Source organism: Callorhinus ursinus, unplaced genomic scaffold, assembly GCF_003265705.2.
Source record: "Callorhinus ursinus isolate GAN/ISIS: 27379988/994484 unplaced genomic scaffold, GSC_fseal_2.0 scaffold10, whole genome shotgun sequence".
NCBI lineage: Eukaryota > Metazoa > Chordata > Mammalia > Carnivora > Otariidae > Callorhinus > Callorhinus ursinus.
This window is the reverse complement of record NW_027397072.1, coordinates 51,102,159-51,122,640: the sequence shown is the minus strand read 5'-3', so window position 1 is coordinate 51,122,640 and position 20,482 is coordinate 51,102,159. Positions and strand designations below refer to the sequence as shown.

General features: G+C 35.3%; 1 protein-coding gene and 1 long non-coding RNA gene across 6 annotated transcripts in view; one reads left to right on the top strand and one right to left on the bottom strand.

Annotated features, from left to right (window-relative positions):
• Nucleotides 1-20,482, bottom strand: part of EXOC6B (exocyst complex component 6B) — a 606,254-nt gene that overhangs the window by 251,286 nt on the left and 334,486 nt on the right. For all 5 annotated transcript variants that reach the window (XR_012379776.1, XR_012379777.1, XM_025868421.2 and 2 more), the window contains one exon: nucleotides 5,334-5,513. Coding sequence is in view for 3 of the 5 variants with exons in the window: in XM_025868421.2 (XP_025724206.1) it covers nucleotides 5,334-5,513 (180 nt within the window). In the remaining 2 variants the exon portion in view is untranslated. The remainder of the gene's footprint in view (nucleotides 1-5,333; nucleotides 5,514-20,482) is intronic.
• The window catches only part of LOC112821156 (uncharacterized), a 106,651-nt gene that overhangs the window by 82,860 nt on the left and 3,309 nt on the right, over nucleotides 1-20,482 (top strand). The window lies entirely within an intron of this gene.

Genomic DNA, 20,482 nt, shown 5'->3' with positions numbered 1-20,482 from the left:
ATGCAATTCTAAATCACACAACTGGAGCTGCAAACATGCTTGTGTACTAAACCTCATCTCTTAAAAGACAAGGCAACATTTTAGAATTCTAACTGTGGAAAACCTTATTATGACAATCACTTCTGGGTGCCTCGTGAAAACAGGGAGGCCACCTTGGTCATCAAAACTTCAAGGGGAAAATAGTTGCAAATTTCAGTAATTTCCCCCCCTTACCATTCAGTGTTCAGTGAAGTATAATCTAGGACATCCACTCCCATTCTCTCTTTCCCTCTCTATTCATTCTCTCTCTCTCTCTTTCACATACACACACCTACACACTGCCCCGTCCCTTTGGTTATGTTGCTAGTGTGATGACAAAACATCACTGAGAACTAAGAAAACCTGGGGATTTTAAAATATAATATAACAAGGCAGTCTGGCGTTTTCTTTACAGTTCTTTCCATATATATATAGTTCCTATTATTCAATCTCTCTTTGACAAGAGAGCCACTCTTGCTAGGGAATTTAAAATATGAAAAGAAATATTCATATTAATTAAAAAACAAATGATTTTGGTTTTTTTTTCTCAGAAATAGCTCCTCCCTCTCTCACCTTTCACTATAGTACACAAGAGCAAATTTCAGACACAGCTCTGTTTGGCTAATACATTTTACTAATATGAGCTTCCATGAAGACGATATTTAGCATTTTGGGGAACAAAATGCAAATGCTGGGCAGTCTCTTTTGCTGTCTGTGTAAAAACCAGAAGAAGGGGTAGTTTTAGAAGCTGTACCAATTTGATTCTAGAGAATATAATGGTTGGTGACTAGAAATACTTTTGAAACAGTGGCTTTAGAAAGAACATCTATATACTAGACCACACAGAAACATGGCATTTTGTGGAAGCAATACTGAAAATTTAGGGCTGTGAGTTACCTCTGACTTTGATTCTGGATAGTACGATCAACCTGATCAATACCGAGAGGTTACAGCATTTAGGTAGCAATGGCAGCTCAAAATAAACAAAAAAAGGAAAAATCCTCAACAAATTACTTACAGTATAGACATGCAAGAAAGGTCATAACTCTACTGGTGGAAAAAGCATATATTTTGTGTTACACAAACAAGAGTCTCATTAACAGTACTGCTTCTAAATGGCCTGGACATTAAAGTCAGTATGGGGCTGACATATGATAGCTATTGTATATATAGGAACCAATGTATTATATGACATTAATAGCTATTGTATATATAGGAACCAATGTATTATATGACATATTGACACTCGCGCTTACTAGGGTGTCATTTTTATATTTTAAGAACAGAAAAGGGGAGCCTGGGTGGCTCAGTCGTTAAGTGTCTGCCTTCGGCTCAGGTCATGATCCCAGGGTCCTGAGATCGAGCCCCGCATCGGGCTCCCTGCTTGGCGGGAGGCCTGCTCCTCCCTCTCCCCCTGCTTATGTTCCCTCTCTCACTGTGTCTCTCTCTGTCAAATAAATAAAATCTTAAAAAAAAAAAAAAACAGAAAAAAACCAAGGAAGATGAATATAGGGAACACCTGTCCAGGGTAGCTTCGAATTTGAACTATTGCATTTTATTTCCCATGAATTCCAAAATCTGACTCACTCAAGTAACTGTACAATGCTGGGGGGAGACATTACGGCCAAAACGATTGGCCATTTCCCTTCCACAAAATGAAACACATTTGTAAAAATCTTTCTTCAATAAAAGTAGGTTTTTTTAAGTATACATTAATTATCAAGGACAAAATCCTCTTGGAACAGAGAATAATAATTCTAAATATCACCTTTCCCTACCCCCAGAATTACAAAAGCATAAGAGAAAAAATATTTTTTTAAACACAGATAAACAAAAAGAAAAAATAAAAGCTATACAGAGACTAGTATAGTTAAACCACGGAGTATGTAACTCTAGAGTTTTACTGTATATAATATAGATGATTAATGTATGTGTATCTATATTAATAAAAGTGAGATCATATAGTATAAAACTATTTTACAATCTGCTTTTCCAGTCAAGAAATAATTAACATATTTTAAATTGATAAATATCCATCTCCACTAATTTAATGAGTGATTGAGATCATAGTATGTGAATATATAATAATTTATTGAGCTAATACATCTGTTACTGGCTTTTAATTTATTCCCCACTCCACTATGCAAAAGACAATACTATGTCGAACACACTTATATGTGAATTGTATAATACACCCATGATTATTTCACTAAGATTTCTAAAAGTAATCTCTAAAAATGGAACTAGATTGCAGGGTTAAAGGTAAGCAAATTTTAAGAGATTTTTGAGGCATTCTGAAAAACTGACCACCAAGAAGAATATACCAATTTTTACACCTTCCAGGAATGTATCAGAATACCTATTTGGGGAAATGTTTCTCATAAATATTGAATGTTATCATTTTCTTATTTACTTTTGGCAAATTTAGAGGGAAGAATATCCCACAATATTAATATACATGTCTTATTACCAGAGTTACACATTTTGCTCATGTTATCATTAGTCTTTTATTTTTCTTCTTTTCTGACTGCCTAAAATACAACATCTGCAAATTTTCCCAATAAGTTGTGCAGTCTTCTTACTGAGTTTGAAACAATGGGTTATATTGTTATATATTACAGATATTAACCTTTTGGAATGCTTGTTAATTACTTTTGTAGTAAGCTTACATTCTATTTCCTTTATTAATTCTTGTTAGGTATCTTACAAAACATCTTATGTGGCCAAATTATTAACCATTTCCTTAATGATTTCATTCCTTGGTGTCATCCTTATGACAGTGACTTATTTTCAGATTATAGAAATATTTGCTAATATTTTTATTGGTTCTCCCATAATTTCTTTCTTTTTAAAAATGTAAACATGTTGGTGGGGGGATGGGGTAACTGGGTGATGGGCATTAAGGAGGGCACGTGATGTAATGAGCACTGGTGTTATATGTAACTGATGAATCACTAAATTCTACCCCCGAAACTAATAATATATTATATGTTAACTAACCTGAATTTAGATAAAATAAAAAAATTAAAAAATAAATTAAAATGTAAACATGCATTTGATCTAGAATTTATTTTGATATATGAAAACATCTTTTTATCCAAATTAGCAGATAGCAGTGGCAACAGCAATTGCTAATGTCACCTTTATCATATACTAAATTCTTACATGTACTTTTAACTATTTCCAGATTTTATGTTCTCTTCCTCTAATCTATCAGTCTACTCCAACGTGAGAAGGATATTATATTATTTTTGGTTTATAATAATATTTCTACACTTGATAGGAAAAGACCACACTCAATTTACTTTTTCATATTTTTTGGCAAATACTATCCATTTTTGCGTGCAAATAAATTTTAGAATTATTTTGTTAAAATAATCCACCACCCCATCAAATTCACTTGTTATTCATGGTAATTAGATTAATTTTGGAAAAATTCTTTCCAATATGAAATTTTCCCACCTAAAAAATGCTATATGTATTTGCACATAATAAAGTCTCTTTTAAATTATTTTGTGACATGTTCTTCACATTAGTCCTACATATAACTTTTTAAGTATACTTACAGTGATGTTAAAATCCAATGATGAATCAGGCATTTTTTTTTTTGCAATATATTTTCTATGAGGGTATTGCTAATATAAGAGAAGCTGATTTGTCTTCTAAGTGGACCATCTAACCAACAAAAGTCTTATTGGTCCTATTATTTTTTCATTGATTTTTGGGGGGTTATCCAACCACATAGTAATAGATTTTTTAACTTTATTTATTTCATAGAACTTCTAAAGCACTAGTAAGAAGTATCTTCGCCATACTTTTGATGTAAATGCAAATAAGTGTTTTCAGCGTTCCACTGTTAAATCTATGGTGGTTGCTGAATTTCACATAGATGCTCTTTATCATGTTACTGAAATATTACATTGCTTGTATTTTAGTAAGTTTTTTTAAAATCAGGAGTGCAGGCTGGATGTTGTGCAATGCCTTTTTAGAATACACAAAGATAATGCTCATCTCTTTCACCTAGTAATGTGATAAATTAGATTAACAAATTTTCAAATATCAAACCATCCTTGCATCTCTAGAACGAATCCTACATAGTAGTGGTAAATTATTTTCTTAAAACACTTAGGAATTGACTTGCTAAAATTTATTTATTGGTTCATCATTTGCTCTTTTGCACTACTTTTGTCTTGCTTTGGTGTCAAGGTAAAGCTAGATGAAATAACCTAGTTTTCTGCAGGCCAATGCTCCCACCAAGCAATATAGAAGGCAGTGAAAAATGGAGAGACACCAAAGAGCTATTAGCCCATGATGGGAATGGGAATAAGACGATGAGGCTTAGCCCATGATGGGATTAAGACGATGAGGCTCAAACCATAACCCACCTGCCCACAGTACCTACTTAGTAATGGAAGGGATAAACCAATTCTGGTGGGAGATGTTACCACCTGGAACCTCTACATGTTTTAAATGCAATGTCTAACACCAACCAAAAAATAATAGGAAGAGATAGGATCACATGACTGATAACCAGGAAAAAAAAATTGAAATAATTCCACCTACATGTAGGTGAACGACACTTCACCATTAGTAAAAAACAACTTTAAAATGACTAATTAATATGCTCAAGAAAATAGAGAAAAGATAGACAAATTAGATAAAAAGATGGAGAATTTCACCAGAGAATTGAAGGTTAAAAAAAAATTAAATGGAGGGGTGCCTGGGTGGCTTAGTCTGTTAAGCATCTGTCTTTGGCTCAGGTCATGATCCCAGAGTCCTGGGAATGAGCCCTGCATTGGGTTCCTTGCTCAGCAGGGAGCCTGCTTCTCCCTTTGCCTGCAGCTCCCCCTGCTTGTGCTCTCTGACAAATAAATAAATAAAATCTTTAAAAAAATTAAATGGATATTCTTGGACTAAAAGATACATACCTGAAATTCTAACTCCTAAGTTTGTCTTCTATTTCTACCATGGCATTCACTATGTGTTACATACCTGAAATTCTAACTCTTAAGTTTGTCTTCTATTTCTATCATGCCATTCACTATGTGTTTGCACAAATTACTTTAGGTGAAGTTAAGAGGAACAGAAATAGACATAATATTAGGGACCATTTTCAAAATAAACAAAATGCAAAAGTCAATGAAAAAATGATTAGAGAGGTCTTTAGATCTCATCAAAGCATGATAATTATAGTGTGAGTTTTTATATCCTAAAGAGCTTCCCAGCTAGTTAAAGCACAAACATCTTTCACCAAACTAAATTTTAAGAAAACTTTTTTCTGTATGATGGGCAATGTAAGAGCAATTGTCACTTACAGGAAGGTGTGTGAATACAGCAAAAGTGCTTCGTAGAAAGGCAATGAGGTCTACTAGGTAATCACTAGCTTTGTTGCCCAAATCTCCAGTCATCCAGTCATAGTCAGCCAGCTGTAGAAACTGGTCAATCTTCTGGTTTAAGTTGGTATAAATCTCTTCTTCCGCTGCATGTCTGGCATCCTGTGAAATACAGAATTTTAAAAATCATTTAGACTTCCAGTATAATCGGAAATTTCTACTTGGAGACATTTCTTACATCTTACATTACAGACTTACATCCACTAAGTGACAGAATTGGGAATATTAAGTAATATCACAGTCTTCATCAATTTTTCTTTTTCAAAAGCACAGTAGAGTCTTTTCTATTCTGTGTCTGCAAGACAAGCTATTGTTTTGCTTCACCAAATAGAGAATCTACCTTTACTGCCTCAACTATCTGCATCCTTTTTTACTTTCCTACATTTGTTCAAAACTACACTCACTCTCAGGGTGTTATTCCTGTTCATCTCTTCTAGGACTCCAAGAACCTCCCCTTCCTGTAATAATAACCTCTCTATAGCCCCTAGTCTCCTCATTTTGCTTAAAGTAAGTATCCTGAAGTTTCAGCTTCATGCTATAAATATTCCCACTAGCTACTATGCTACCTCTCTAGTGTCTCTGTCACCAAGCTTCTTCAGATTGGTACATGCCGATGTTTCCTGAAATGTGTCCTAAGGAACACCAGATCTGAAAAATGCTAACACAACAGCACAAGAGTTCCTAGATCAAATAAGTTTGATAAACCCTGTTTAAGAGATTCATGATGTACACTAGCATATAAACGGTTGTAAGCAGTATTATGGGACTAAAGTTCCAAGAAAAATATTTTCAGGACAAACAGGTCTACTTGAACAAGAGCAATCAGGATTCTAGTGCTAACCATCTGTCAACATGGTTTGGTCCACAGTAACCCATGACTTCATGCTACAGCATGCAATATTCACTTTTCAGTCTGATCTTAGTTGGTCTCTATTAAACATTCTCTCCTAGAACTCTGTTCTTTAGCTTTCACAACATAGTTTTCTCCCGGTTTTACTTTTACCTTTCTGGCCTCTAATTCTCTCAATTTCACTGGGTGATTACATCAACTTCTAGAACTTACACTATCTCTATCCAAACCTACTCTTGTTAAAGACCCATATACCTTTTTTTATGTATGTATTTATTCTTTTTCTTAGAGAGTGAGAGCCCAAGTGGAGGGAGAGGGGTGGGCAGAGGGAGGGAGAGAGAGAATCTTAAGCAGGTTCCAAACTCAGCACAGAGCCCTATGTGGGGCTCAATCTCAGGAGCCTGAGATCATGACTTCAACCAAAATCAAGAGTTGGACACTTAACCAACTGAGCCACCCAGGCACCCCAAAGACCATATATCTGATCACGTCCTGGGCATTATGACCACAGAAACTAAATACAATGAGTCCAACAGTAGATGAATCATAATCCCCACTCTTCACCTGTCTAGTTCAGTCCAAGGCAGAGATCTACACAAAATATTGGATTCCATTCTTCCCTTCATAGTCAATCACTGTGTCCTATAAATTCTAACTCCTAAATTTCTAACTCATACCTTCCTCTCCATTTTCATCATTTTAGTGGCTGCATAATTTGGCAATGTACTTACATACTACAATTATAGGCACTGACTATATTTATATGAACAATGTTTCAATGAGTATTTCTATGGTTACATATTTACACACTTGTATGATAAACTAATACTGTCCTTGAATTCCCATTTTACTAAGAGTTTTCTTTTCATTAATAAACATTATTTTTTAGAAATTTAGACTTAAAGAAAAACTGGGCAGGAAGTACAGAGCAGTCACATATACTGCCCCACATCTTCCCCTCCCACTGTTTACCTTATACCAAAACTTCATTAGTGTGGTGCATCTGTTACAACTGATGAACCAGTATTGATGTTTTATTATTAACTAAAATCCACAGTTTGCATCAGGGTTTGGTCTTAGCGTGGTACAGTTCTATGGGTACTGACAAATGTATAATGTCATATATTCACGATTACAGTATCACACAGAATAGTTTCCCTGTTCTACAAATCCACTCAGTTCTATCTGTTCATTCCTCCTTTGCTCATCCCCTGAATCCTGGCAACAACTGACCTTTATACTTTCTCCATAACTTTGCCTTTTCCAGAATGTCATATACTTGGAGTCTTACAGTATGTAGCTTTTTATTTATTTTTTTAAGATTTATTTATTTATTTATTTGACAGAGAGATAGCACAAGTAGGCAGAGCAGCAGGCAGAGGGAAAGGGAGAAGCAGGCTCTCTGCTGAGCAGGGAGCCCGATGCGGGGCTCGATCCCAGGACCCTGGGATCATGACCTGAGCCAAAGGCAGCCGCTTAACCGACTGAGCCAACCAGGCGCCCCAGTATGTAGCTTTTTAGATTGACTTCTCTTCCTTACCAATGTACATTTAAGCTTCCTCCATGTCTTTTCATAGCTTGATAGTCCATTCCTTTTCATCACTGAATAATACTCCATTGTCTGAATGTATCATAGTTTATCCATTCACTTATAGGAGGACATCCTGGTAGCTTCCAGTTTGGCCAATTATAAGTAAATCTGCTCTAAACAAATATGCGTAAGGTTTTGTATGGCTTAAGTTTTCAACTCATTTGGATAATACCAAAAAGCATGACTGGTGGATTGCATGGTAACAAATATGCGTAAGGTTTTGTATGGCTTAAGTTTTCAACTCATTTGGATAATACCAAAAAGCATGACTGGTGGATTGCATGGTAAGACTATCTATGTTTAGACTTGAAAGAAACTAATAAACTGTCTTCCAAAATGGCATTACCACCAGCAATGAATGAGAGTTGTTGCTGCTCCAGCATTTGGTGTTGTGTGTTGGATTTTAGCCATTGTAACAGTTGTGTAGTGGCAACTCATTGTAGTTTTAATTTACAATTCTCTCTCCATCTCCTCTGTTCAGAACTTTTGCCTGTTTTTAAATTGGGTTGTCTGTTTTCTTATTGTTGAGTTTTACTAGTTCTTTGTATATTTGGGATTTGTCTTTATTAGATATGTTTTGCAAATATTTTTTCCCGACCTAAGGCTTGTCTTTTCATTCGCTTTAAAAGGTCTTTCAGAGAACAAATTTTTCATTTGAATAAAGTCCAACTTAGCAATATTTCCCTTGATGGATCATGTTTTTGGTGTTGCATCCAAAAAGTTATAGCCATACCCAACGTAACTGAGATGTTCCCTTTTGCTATATTCTATAAGTTTTAAACACAAGTTTCGTGTTTTACATGTAAGTCTATGATCCATTTTGAATTAATTTTTGTGAAAAGTGTAAGATCTGTAATAAAAGTAAAAGTCTAATAAGTGTAATAATCTGTCTAGATTATTTTTTCTTTTTGCATATGGATGTCCAGTTTATCCAAACAACGTTTATTAAAAAGACTTTCCTTTCTCCATTAAATTGACTTTACTCCCCATCAACATTCAGTTGACTATATCAGTGTGCGTCTATTTCTGGGCCCCCTATTCTGTTTCTTTGATCTATTATCTATTCTTTTGCCAATAGCACATTGTCTTGATTACTGTCGCTTTATAGTAAGTCTTAAAGTCAGGTACTGTCAGTCCTCCAACACTGTTCTTCTTCAATATTGTGTTGGCTATTCTGGGTGTTTTGCCTCTCCATACATACTAAGAATCAATTTGTCAATATTCACAAAATGATCTGCGGGGATTTGGATTGAAATTGCATTGAATTTATAAATCCACTTGAGAAGAACTGGTATTTTGATAAAATTTTAAGTCTTCCTATACATGAACATAGAACATATTTCCATTTATTTAGATCTTTTTTCTTTGATTTCTTTTCATCAGAATTTTATAAATTTACTCATGTAGATTTTGTTTACTTGCTAAATTTAAACCTATTTCTCTCTTGTTTGATGTTAATGTAAACGGCACTGTATTTTTAATTGCAAATTGATGGTTTCCTTTGCTGTGCTGGTATAATAAAGCAAATGACTTCTGTATATTAACCTTGTATCCTCAGCCTTGCTATATGCACTTATTACTTCTAGTGGTTTTTTTGTTAAACTTTTCATATTTTCTACTTAGACACAATCATGTCATCTATAAACAAACCCCTACCTTCCCAATCTGTAAGTATTTTCTTTTCTGTCTTATTGGATGTTGAACAGGAGTGGTATGAAGGGACATCCTTGTGCTTTTCCTGATTTTAGCAGGAAAACATCTAGTTTCTCATCATCATGTATGATGTTAGCTGTAGGACTTTCATAGATGTTCTTTGTCAAGTTGAGGAAGTTCTCCCTCTATTCTAGGTTTGCTGAGAGCACCTACTGTTATGACTATAATTCTTCTTTAGCCCATTGATGCGATGCATCACACTGATTTCTGAATGTTAAATGAGTCTTGCAGACCAAGAAAATCCCAGGGTCATAGGGTATAATTCTTCTAATGCTTTGTTGGATTGGGTTTGCTAATATTTTGTTGAGAATTTTTTTATCTATGTTCATGAGAGATACTAGCCTGTAGATTTTCTTTCCTGTAATGTCTGGTTGGTATTACATTAATGCTGGCCTCATACAACGAGTGAGGAAGTATTCCACTGCTTCTATTTTCTAGAAAATATTGTGGAAGAATGGTGTAGGGGGCCTGGGTGGCTCAGTCGTTAAGCGTCTGCCTTCAGCTCAGGTCACAATCCCAGGGTCCTGGGATCGAGCCCCGCATCGGGCTCCCTGCTCAGCAGGAAGCCTGCTTCTCCCTCTCCCTCTGTCTGCAGCTCCCCCTGCTTGTACTCTGTTTCTCGCTCTCTCTCTCTCTCAATAAATAAAATCTTTAAAAAAAAAATATCTATTAAAAAAAAAAGAATGGTGTAATGTCTTCCTCAAATATTTGGAAGAACTTTTTTCAGCTTTATTAGGGTACAACTGACAAAACTGTAAGATATTTAAAATATACAACACAATGAGTAGATACAGGTATACACTGTAAGAGGATTTCCTACATCGAATTCATTAACACATCCAAACCCATCACACTTTTTTTGGGGGGCGTGAGAACATTTAAGCTCTACTCTCTTACCAAATTTCATTTATATAATACAGTGTTATCAACTATAGTCACCATGTTACATATTCGATACTCAGACCTATTCCTTACAGTTGAGTATTTATACCCTTTGATCAACCTCTCCCTTTTTCCCTCACCTCTCAGCCCCTGGCAACAACTTTTCTATTCTCTGTTTCCATGAGTTCAACTATTTTCTTAGATTCCACATATAACTGATACCATGCAGTTTTGTCATTCTCTGTCTGGCATATTTTCACTTAGCAGAATGCCTTATAGGTTTATCCATGTTGTTGCAAATGACAGGATTTCCTTTTCTTTTAAAGTTGGATGATATTCCATTGTGTATATGATGTGTTGTGTGTGAGTATGCATATATATCTTTACCCATTCATCCACTGATGGACAATTAGGTTGTTTCCGTATCTTGGCTATTGTGAATAATGCTGGAATGAACACAGAAGTATAGATAAGTCTTCAAGATGATGATTTCAATTTCTCTGGACACACACCAAGAAATTACGTATGGATTGCTGGATGATATGATACCTCTATTAAACTGTCTTCCATAGAGGTCGTAACCAGTTTACATGCCCATCAAGAGTGTACAAGAGTTCCCTTTTCTGAGGCACCTGAGAGGCTCAGTCATTAAGCGTCTGCCTTCGGCTCAGGTCATGACCCCAGGGTCCTGGGATGGAGCCCCGCATTGGGCTCCCTGCTCCGCAGGAAGCCTGCTTCTCCCTCTCCCACTCCCTCTGCTTGTGTTCCCTCTTTCGCTGTGTCTCTGTCAAATAAATAAGCACAATCTTAAAAAAAAAAAAAAAGAGTTCCCTTTTCTCCACATTCTTGTCAGCATTTATCTTTTGTCTTTTTAACAGGTGTGAGGTAATATTTCACTGTGGTTTTGATTTGCATTTCCTTGATGGCTGGTGATGCTGAACACCTTTGCATGTATCTGTTGACTATTTCTATGTCTTCTTTGGAAAAATACCTATTCACATCCTTTGTTCATTTTCTACTTGGGTTATTTGGGTTTTTTGCTATTGATTTGTATGAGTTCCTTGTATAATTTGGATACCAAACCCCTATTGGGATTTGTGGTTTGCAAATATTTTCTCACACTCCATTGGTTGCCTTTTCATTTTGTTGATGGTTTCCTTTGCTGTGCAGAAGAGTTGTAGCTTGATGTAGTCCCATTTGTTCGTATTTGCTTTTGTTGCCTTTGCTTTGGTGTCAAATACAAAAAAAAAAAAAAAAATCAATGACAAGATTAATGTCAAACAGCTTACCCACTATGTTTTCTTCTAGGAGTTTAATGGTTCAGTCTCAGGTTCAAGTCTTTATTTTGAGTTGATTTTAGTGGATGATGTAATTCTTTTGTATGTGGCTGTCCAGTTTTCCCAACACCATTTATTGAAGAGACTATCCTATCCCCATTTTGTGCATTCTTAGCTCCTTTGTTGTAAACTAATTGAGCATATATGCATTTACTTCCGGGCTCTCTGTTCTGTTCCATTGATCCATGTGTTTGTTTTTATGTCAGTCCCATACTGTTTTGATTATTATAAGTTTGTAATAAAATTTGACATCAGCAAGCATGATGCCTCCAGCTTTGTTCTTTCTCGAGATTACTTTGGCTTTTCACAGTCTTTTGTAGTTCCATTCAATTTTTAATATTGTTTTTTCTATTTCTGTACAAAATACCAATGGTATTTTAATAGTGACTGTATTGAATCTGTAGATTACTTGAATAGTATGGACATTTTAACAATGATAGTTCTTTCAAAACCATGAACATGGACTATCTTTTCATTTACTTGTGTCTTCTTCAATTACTTTCAACTAGGCCTGGTGTTTTCTGTCTTAGAAGGCTATTAATTATTGATTCAATTTCTTCAATAGATATAAAGCTATTCAGATTATCTATTTCTCCTTGTGTGAGTTTTGGTAAACTATGTCTTTCAGTGAATTGATTCAATTCATGTCGGTTACCAAACTGTGGGTATAGAGCTGTTCATAATATTCCTATATTATTCTTTTAATGTCCATGGAATCAGTAGTGATAGTCCCTCTTTCATTTATGGTATTAATAATTTGAGTTTTCCCTCTTTGATTCTTGGTTAGCTTGGCTCGAGGTTTATCAATTTTATTAATCTTTCTATTAACCAGCCTTTGGTTTCATTATTTATCTCTTTCAATTTTCTATAGCAAAACCATTCATTTCTGCTCTAATTTTTATTCTTTCCTCTGATTACTTTGGATTTAATTTGCTCTTCTTTTTCTAGCTTCTTAAAATAGCTTAGATTATTGATTTTAGAAATTTCTTCCTGTCTGGAGCCCCTGGGTGGCTCAGTCAGTTAAGCATCTGTCTTCAGCTCAGGTAATGATCCCAGGGTCCTGGGATCGAGCCCCACATTGGGTTCCCTGCTCAGCGGGGAGTCTGCTTCTCCCTCTCCCTCTGCCCCCCACCCTACTCATGCGCTCTCTCTCCCTTTCTCTCTAAAATAAATAAATAAATAAATAAATCTTTTAAAAAAAGAAATTTCTTCTTCATATACAATTAATGCTATAAATTCCCTTCTAAGCACTGCTTTTGGTGATGCCACAAATTCTGATGTTGTATTTTATTTTCATTTAGTTTGAAATAATTTTTCTTTAAGATTTTATTTATTTATTTGAGAGAGAGTGTGCGAGAGCAAGCACAAGCAAGCAGAGGGAGAAGCAGGCTCCTCACTGAGCAAGAAGCCCAATATGGGACTTGATCCCAGGACCCTGGGATCATGATCTGAGCCAAAGGCAGACGCTTAACCAACTGAGCCACCCAGGCACCCCTAGTTTGAATTACTTTTTAATTTCTCTTTGAGATGTTTTCTTTGGCCCACGTGTTATTTTTAAGTGTGTTGGTTAATCTCCAAATATTTGGGGATTTTAAAGCTATCTTTCTGTTATTTATCTCCACAGTTTAATTCCATGTGGAGAGAGTAAGTTTTATGTAATTTCTATTCTTTAAAATTTGTTAAGATGTGTTTATTAGTCAGAATATGGTCTGTTTTGGCGAATGCTCTTGTGAGCTTGAGAGGAATGTGTATTCCACTGTTGTTGGATGAACTATTCTATAAATGTCAATTTGATCCAGTTGATTAATAGTACCATTCAGTTCAACTATAGCCTTTTTGATATTCTGCCTGCTGGATCTGTCAATTTCTGTCCCCTGGATTTGTCAATTACTGATAGATGGGTTCACCAAGATATTATATCAGGAAGAGTATTTATATAAAATACCATTTTAGTATCTTTTAAATACTCATGTATTTTTTCTCATTTGATCTATTAAAGAAGTGGACAATTTTATTTATTATTTTTTTTAAGATTTTATTTATTTATTTGACAGAGAGAGAAGGAGTGAGAGAGGGAACACAAGCAGGGGGAGTGGGAGAGGGAGAAGCAGGCTTCCCATGTAGCAGGACCCTGGGATCATGACCTGAGCTGAAGGCAGACGCTTAACCGACTGAGCCACCCAGGCGCCCCAAGAAGTGGACAATTTTAAATAATTTTCTAATACTAATCATCCTTGTATGCTTAATGTTACTTTTATTTCTACTTTTCATGTCCTTCTAGATTATGTTTGATAGTCTATTATTTATGACTTTTACTTCAGTATTTACATTTAATTGTTCAAATTACTGTCTGTGGCTTCTCTGATTTTTAAATTATTATGTTGACTTTGTAAAAATTAACTGAGACAGCTTCCTTTTCTTTTCTCTACAATCTGGAATAGTTTAAATTATAGAGAGGGCGCTTGGGTGGCTCAGTTGGTTAAGCGACTGCCTTCGGCTCAGGTCATGATCCTGGAGTCCCGGGATCGAGTCCCGCATCGGGCTCCTTGCTCAGCGGGGAGTCTGCTTCTCCCTCTGACCCTCTCCCCTCTCATGCTCTCTGTCTCATTCTCTCTCTCTCAAATAAATAAATAAAATCTTTAAAAATAAATAAATAAATAAATTATAGAGAAATTATCTGCTTCATGAAGATTTAAATAAGTTCACTGATAAAATCATATGGATCTTGCCCAAATTTAAGAAGTCTTTAATAACTTTTTAATTTCTTTCATAGTTATTAGTCAATTTTCTATATCTTCTTGAATCACTTTTTATCATAATTTTCCTATAGATTCTCAAATTTATTAGCACAGTTACACAAAGTATTCCAGGGTTTTTTTTTTTATATTCTAGGTATTTAATTTCTTTTGATTACGAATTTCAAGTGACTGTGATTTATTTATTCCTTCCTTTCTTCTTTCTCTTCTTTCCTTTCTTCCCTCCACCTTTCTTTCAATCCTTCCTTCCTTCTTTTTAACTAGGCAAGGTAAAATGATTATTTTTTAAAATGCAACATATCCAGAGAAAGACAAATACCGTATGATTTCACTCATATGTGGAATTTAAGAAACAAAACAGATGAACATAGGGGAAGGGAGGGAAAAATAAAATAAGACAAAAACAGAGAGGGAGGCAAACCATAAGAGACTCTTAACTATAGGAAACAAACTGAGGGTTGCTGGAGGGGAGGTAGGTGGGGAGATGGGGTGACTGGGTGATGGGCATTAAGGAGGGCACTTGATGGAATGAGCACTGGGTGTTATATGCAACTGATGAATCACTAAATTCTACCTCTGAAACTAATAATATAGTATATATTAATTAAATTGAATTTAATAAAAAAATCTACATTTTAAAAAATGCAACATATCCTTGCTTGAAATCTCTCAGACTTTAGTAGGATAAAATCCAAATTATCTATCAATACAAAACAACGTGCTTCACAAGTTGGCATGTAACTACTTCTCTATCTCACTGCTACCACCCTCTTATTCTACACTGAATATGTCTGGTTTTATTGTATTCTTTCATCTTTTTTTTAATGACTTTATTTATTTGAGAGAGCACATGAACAGGAGGCAAGGAGGGAAGCAGACACCCTGCTGAGCAGGGAGCCCGATGTGGGGCTCGATCCCAGGACCCTGGGATCATGAGCTGAGCCGAAGGCAGATGCTTAACTGACTGAGCCACCCAGGCACCCTTTATTCTTTCATCTTTGTACATGAAGTTGCCTCTCCTAAAAATGTCCCTTACTCTGTCCTCAGCTTTTTCTCCACCTGGACACCTCCTGCTGGTCCCAAGACCATTTCATGTTGTGCCTTTTCTGGGAAGTCCTCCCTGAAGGTCTCAAAGCTGAGATAAGTATCCTCATCCTCTGTGGAGTTCTCCTCTCCTTGTAGACCTAGAAATAGTGATTTCCCTTAGAGCCTAATCCTCTCTATCTTATTTTCTATCTTTTTCTCTATCTACATTAATTTCCCAGAAGAAAGCCAGCCCCACGGCATTAAATACCATCTTTATACAGATGAATTCTAAATTTTTATTTCCAGCTATGACTTCGCCGTCAATTTAATATCTCTCTGCAGACAACTACTAAATGCCTGAAGCTTAATGTGTCCAAAATGGAAGTCTTGATTACCCTGCCTCTCCCCAAGTCTGTTATTCTCTCACTGTTCCCCATCTCTCAGAATAGCACCACTATTCATCCAGTTTGCTTAGTTCAAACATCTTGGGAGTTACCCTTGCCTCCACACTTTCTCTTATAACCCCATCCCCAATCTAGCAGTAAAATTTGCCATCTCTACCTTCAAAAATATTTCTTACTGCTTTCATCTTACCACAGTTGCCCAAAAAAGCATTATCTCTTACCTAGATTACTGCAATAACATCCAAATTAACGAACCCTCTTCTTCCACTCTTCCTGACCTACAGCATATTCATTTTCCACACGGCAACCAGTGTTACCCATTAATATATAAATCAGATTATCGCCACCACTCCCAAATTTCTAATGGCCTTACATTTCAATTCAGAATAAAATCCTAAGTATTAACTGTGGCCTACAAGGCCAGAAAACATCGGACTCCTGACTATCTCATTTGTTACCACTTTTACCTCCAACGATAGATACATCACTGCCAGACTAAACCCCTATCTACTATTGTACTGTTCCCTCTGAATGGAAAGTCTATCTATCTGAAATCCAAATGATTCTATTTCTCATTTCATTCAGGTCATTTATTTTTCTTCTAAGTTCTTGTCATTACCTGAGATTAAATGAGATTTTTTTGTTTATCATCTATCGTCCCCAGCACAATATAAACTCTGTAAAGTCAGGAGAGTTGTTTATAAAGTTCATACCTATAAATTGACTGGTATGCAGTAGATGCTTCATAAAAACTTGTAGAATCGATGAGGGATTAAATGTATTTATGGTATTATTCGAGCGTTTTTTACATAGATCTTTATAGAAGTTACAGTGCCTGTCCTCCCTGCAGATCATACACTCTAAATCCAATGACTAAGTATGTTTTCTCTCTCTACCAAAGAACCTACCAGATTGTTGCATAGTAGGTACACAAACAACACTTGTGATGGAGTAAATTAATAAATACCCCATTCTATTTTGTAAGAGAATAAGGGAATTCTTATGAACAAGGAAAACTAAGAATGCCAGCTTAATTTAGTCACATATGGCAGAAACAAGAGGCAATTCTGCAGGAAAATACCTTGAAGACCTTCTGATTATTTTTGCCCCTTTTTTAGCATAAAGGTTTCCATCTGCAAGGGAAAGTTTTCTGGAAACAGTAGCTTAGGAAAATACACAACATGTAGCTGTTATAATTGCCATGTTTATACTGAGTTCTGGGGTAGTTGGTCTGAAACAGTCCTGGTAAAAATAAACTTTCAATGTGTTTTAAGCAATCAGTGTTTCCAATAAGCACTTGTCAACATGACCTTTAGTGGTCTCCAGAACTTCTCCTTTACTAAGTATTTAACTGGCTACTCAACTCCTATGGCTTCCTGTCTGCCTTTAATTTTCCCTCAGCAATTTTAATGCTGGAGCAACAACAAACTACACAAGCCATCCTTTAGGAGGATTTCTGATCATAATTTGAAAAGCCCTTGAAATAAGAAAATTGTGGTGGGTTAAGGGAAGAGTAGCAGTACATACTATATATATATATATTCCTCATATGAGAGACAAGTATAAATGAACCTCACATTTTAACTCCCTTAATCCCTCTTTTCTGGTGAGCATTAAACTACAGTCCCTCCCATATTTTCTTTCCTGGAGAAGTTTTGGCTTCCATAGTAAATCAAGTGGAAATATTGTTGATGAAATTATTGCCCATGCTCCATAATAATACTAATATTTAATAGTAATTATAATTCCTGTTAACCTGTCCAAGGTAATCCTAAAGTTCTTAAAGCGCTTATACTCATTCTTGGGTCTTTATTAGACAAATCTTTTCTTCACTAGAAGAGTTTCAATATTAATATAATGAGACATTATTAAAAAGTTTACAAGTAATAATACCAATATAATACAATGTATAATAAAAAATTTTTTAGGTAATTTGAAACAATCCATAGTGACATCATGAATGTGTAATTCATCTGTAATTAGCTGACCTAATCACATATGTACATAAAGAATATTTTGTGAACATCTCAGTTTTTTTCAGCTTTATTGAGATATGGTTGAAAATAAAATTATATTTAAAATGTGCACAGGGGCACCTGAGTGGCTCAATTAGTTAAGCGTCTGCCTTTGGCTCAGGTCATCGTCCCAGGGTCCTGAGATCGAGTCCCACATCGGGCTCCTTGCCCAGTGGGGAGCCTGTTTCTGCCTCTGCCTTCTGCTCCCCCTCCTTGTGCTCTCTCTCATTCTTTCTCTCTGACAAATAATTTTTAAAAGTAAAAATAAAAAAATAAAAGGAGGATTATGGTTATTTGATATATATATTATGAAAAGTCTCATCATCTACTTATTAATATTCATTACGTTGCATACTTTTTTTGTGTGAGAACACTTAAGTTATATTCTCTTAGAAAATTTCAATTATACAATACAGTATTATCAATTATAGTTATCATGTTTTCCATTAGATCCTCAAATCTTACTCATACCTGAAAGTTTGTACCCCTTTACCAATTTCTATTTCCCCCACCCTCCAGGCCATGGCAACCACTTTTCTCTTCTGTTTCTGTGAGCTTGACCTTTTTTTTTTTTTAAGATTCCACATATACGTGATACCATGCAGTATTTGTCCATCTCTGTCTAGTTTATTTCACTTAGCGTAATGCCCTCAAAGTCCATCCATAATTGTCACAAATGACAGAATTTCCTTATTTTTCTTGGTTGAATAATATTCCATTGTGTATATATGTACTACATTTCCTTTACCCATTCATCTGTTGAGAAACACTTAGGTTGTTTGCATATCTTTGCTATTGGGAATAATGATGCAATAAACATGGACATATAGATATCTCTTCAAGATAATGATTTTTATTTCTTTGGATATATACCCAGAAGTGGGATTGCTGGGTCATACAGTAGTTTTGTTTTTAATTTCTTGAGTAATCTCCATACTGTTTCCCATAGAGACTATACCAGTTTACATACCCATCGACAGCACCTTTTTCCTACATCTTTGTAAGCATTTGTTCTCTCTTGTCTTTTTGATGATAGCTATTCTAACAGGTATTGAGGTGATAGCTCATTGTGGTTTTTGACTGGCACCTCCTTGATGATTAGTGTTGTAAACATCTTTTCATGTACCTGTTGGCCATTTGTATGTCTTCTTTAGAAAATGTCTATTCAGTTCCTCTGCCCCCTTTTAGTTGGATTATTTGGGTTTTTGCTACTGAGTTGTATGAGTCATTTATACATTTTGGATAGTAACCCCTTATCAGATATATGATTTGGAAATATTTTCTTTCATTCCATCAGTTGCTCTTGTGTTTTGTTGATGGGTTTCCTTTGCTGTGCAGAAGCTTTTTATATTAATGTAGTCCTAATTACTTATTTTTGCTTTTGTTGCCTTTACTTTGGTATTAAATTAAAAACTCAATGCCAACACCAGTGTCAAGGAGTTCACACACCATTTTTTCTTCTAGAAGTTCTATAATTTCAGATCTTACATTCAAATCTTTAACCCATTTTGAGTTGGATATTTTGTATGGTGTAAAAATGGGGGTCCAGTTTCATGCTTTTGCATGTGGTTGTCCATTTACTGAAGAGACTATTCTTTCCTCACTGGGTATTCTTGTGTATACACCTCTGTTGTAAATTAATGTGACTATATACATATATACACGGGTTTACTTCTGGGCTCTCTGTTCTGTTCCATTGATCTATGCATACGTGTTTATGTTAGTACCATACTATTTTGATGACTACAGCTTTAAAATATAATTTGGAATCAGTAAGTGTGATGCTGCCTGCTTTGTTCTTCTTTCTGAAGATAGCTTTGGCTATGCGGGTCCTTTCTTATTTCATTTCTTGTAACAGAAAAAGGAGATCTTACTAACAGTTTTTATCTCATAAAATACAATAAGCAGTTATGAATCAAATTTAATTTCTGGTCTTAAATCTCGTTTCAAGGGAAGGTACCAATAAATAGGGAAAGAGGATAAAAGGATAGGAAAAAGTAGACACCAGGGGGTATAAATCACGATTTCAACTCTACAACTTTATATCTAATTAATATCAACCTCTAGATTTCAAAAGGATGAAAAAGATTTCATTCAAAACTAAAGCAATCAAATAATAACAATAATAACAAAAATCCAAAACATACAGGTTGGCCTTTACATCGGAATCTACCATTTTAGTATTTAAGATGTTACCCTATTACTTTTTCTGCTTAATATTTATTTAAAGCTAACATGGCAATATAAAGGAGTTTCCTAAGGCTCTTTTAAATTAAGTCATTTACTTTCCAGAAACTCTCTATCAACCTGTCTTTTGCTCTACAATAGTGTCATTTTTCCCGTTTGGTCAAAATCTAAATCAAAATAGTGCTGGCAAAGGAATGGGATCTGGCCATTTGCAAAGACGTGGATGGAACTGGAGGGTGTTATGCTGAGTGAAACAGTCAATCAGAGAAAGACATGTATCATATGACCTCACTGATATGAGGAATTCTTA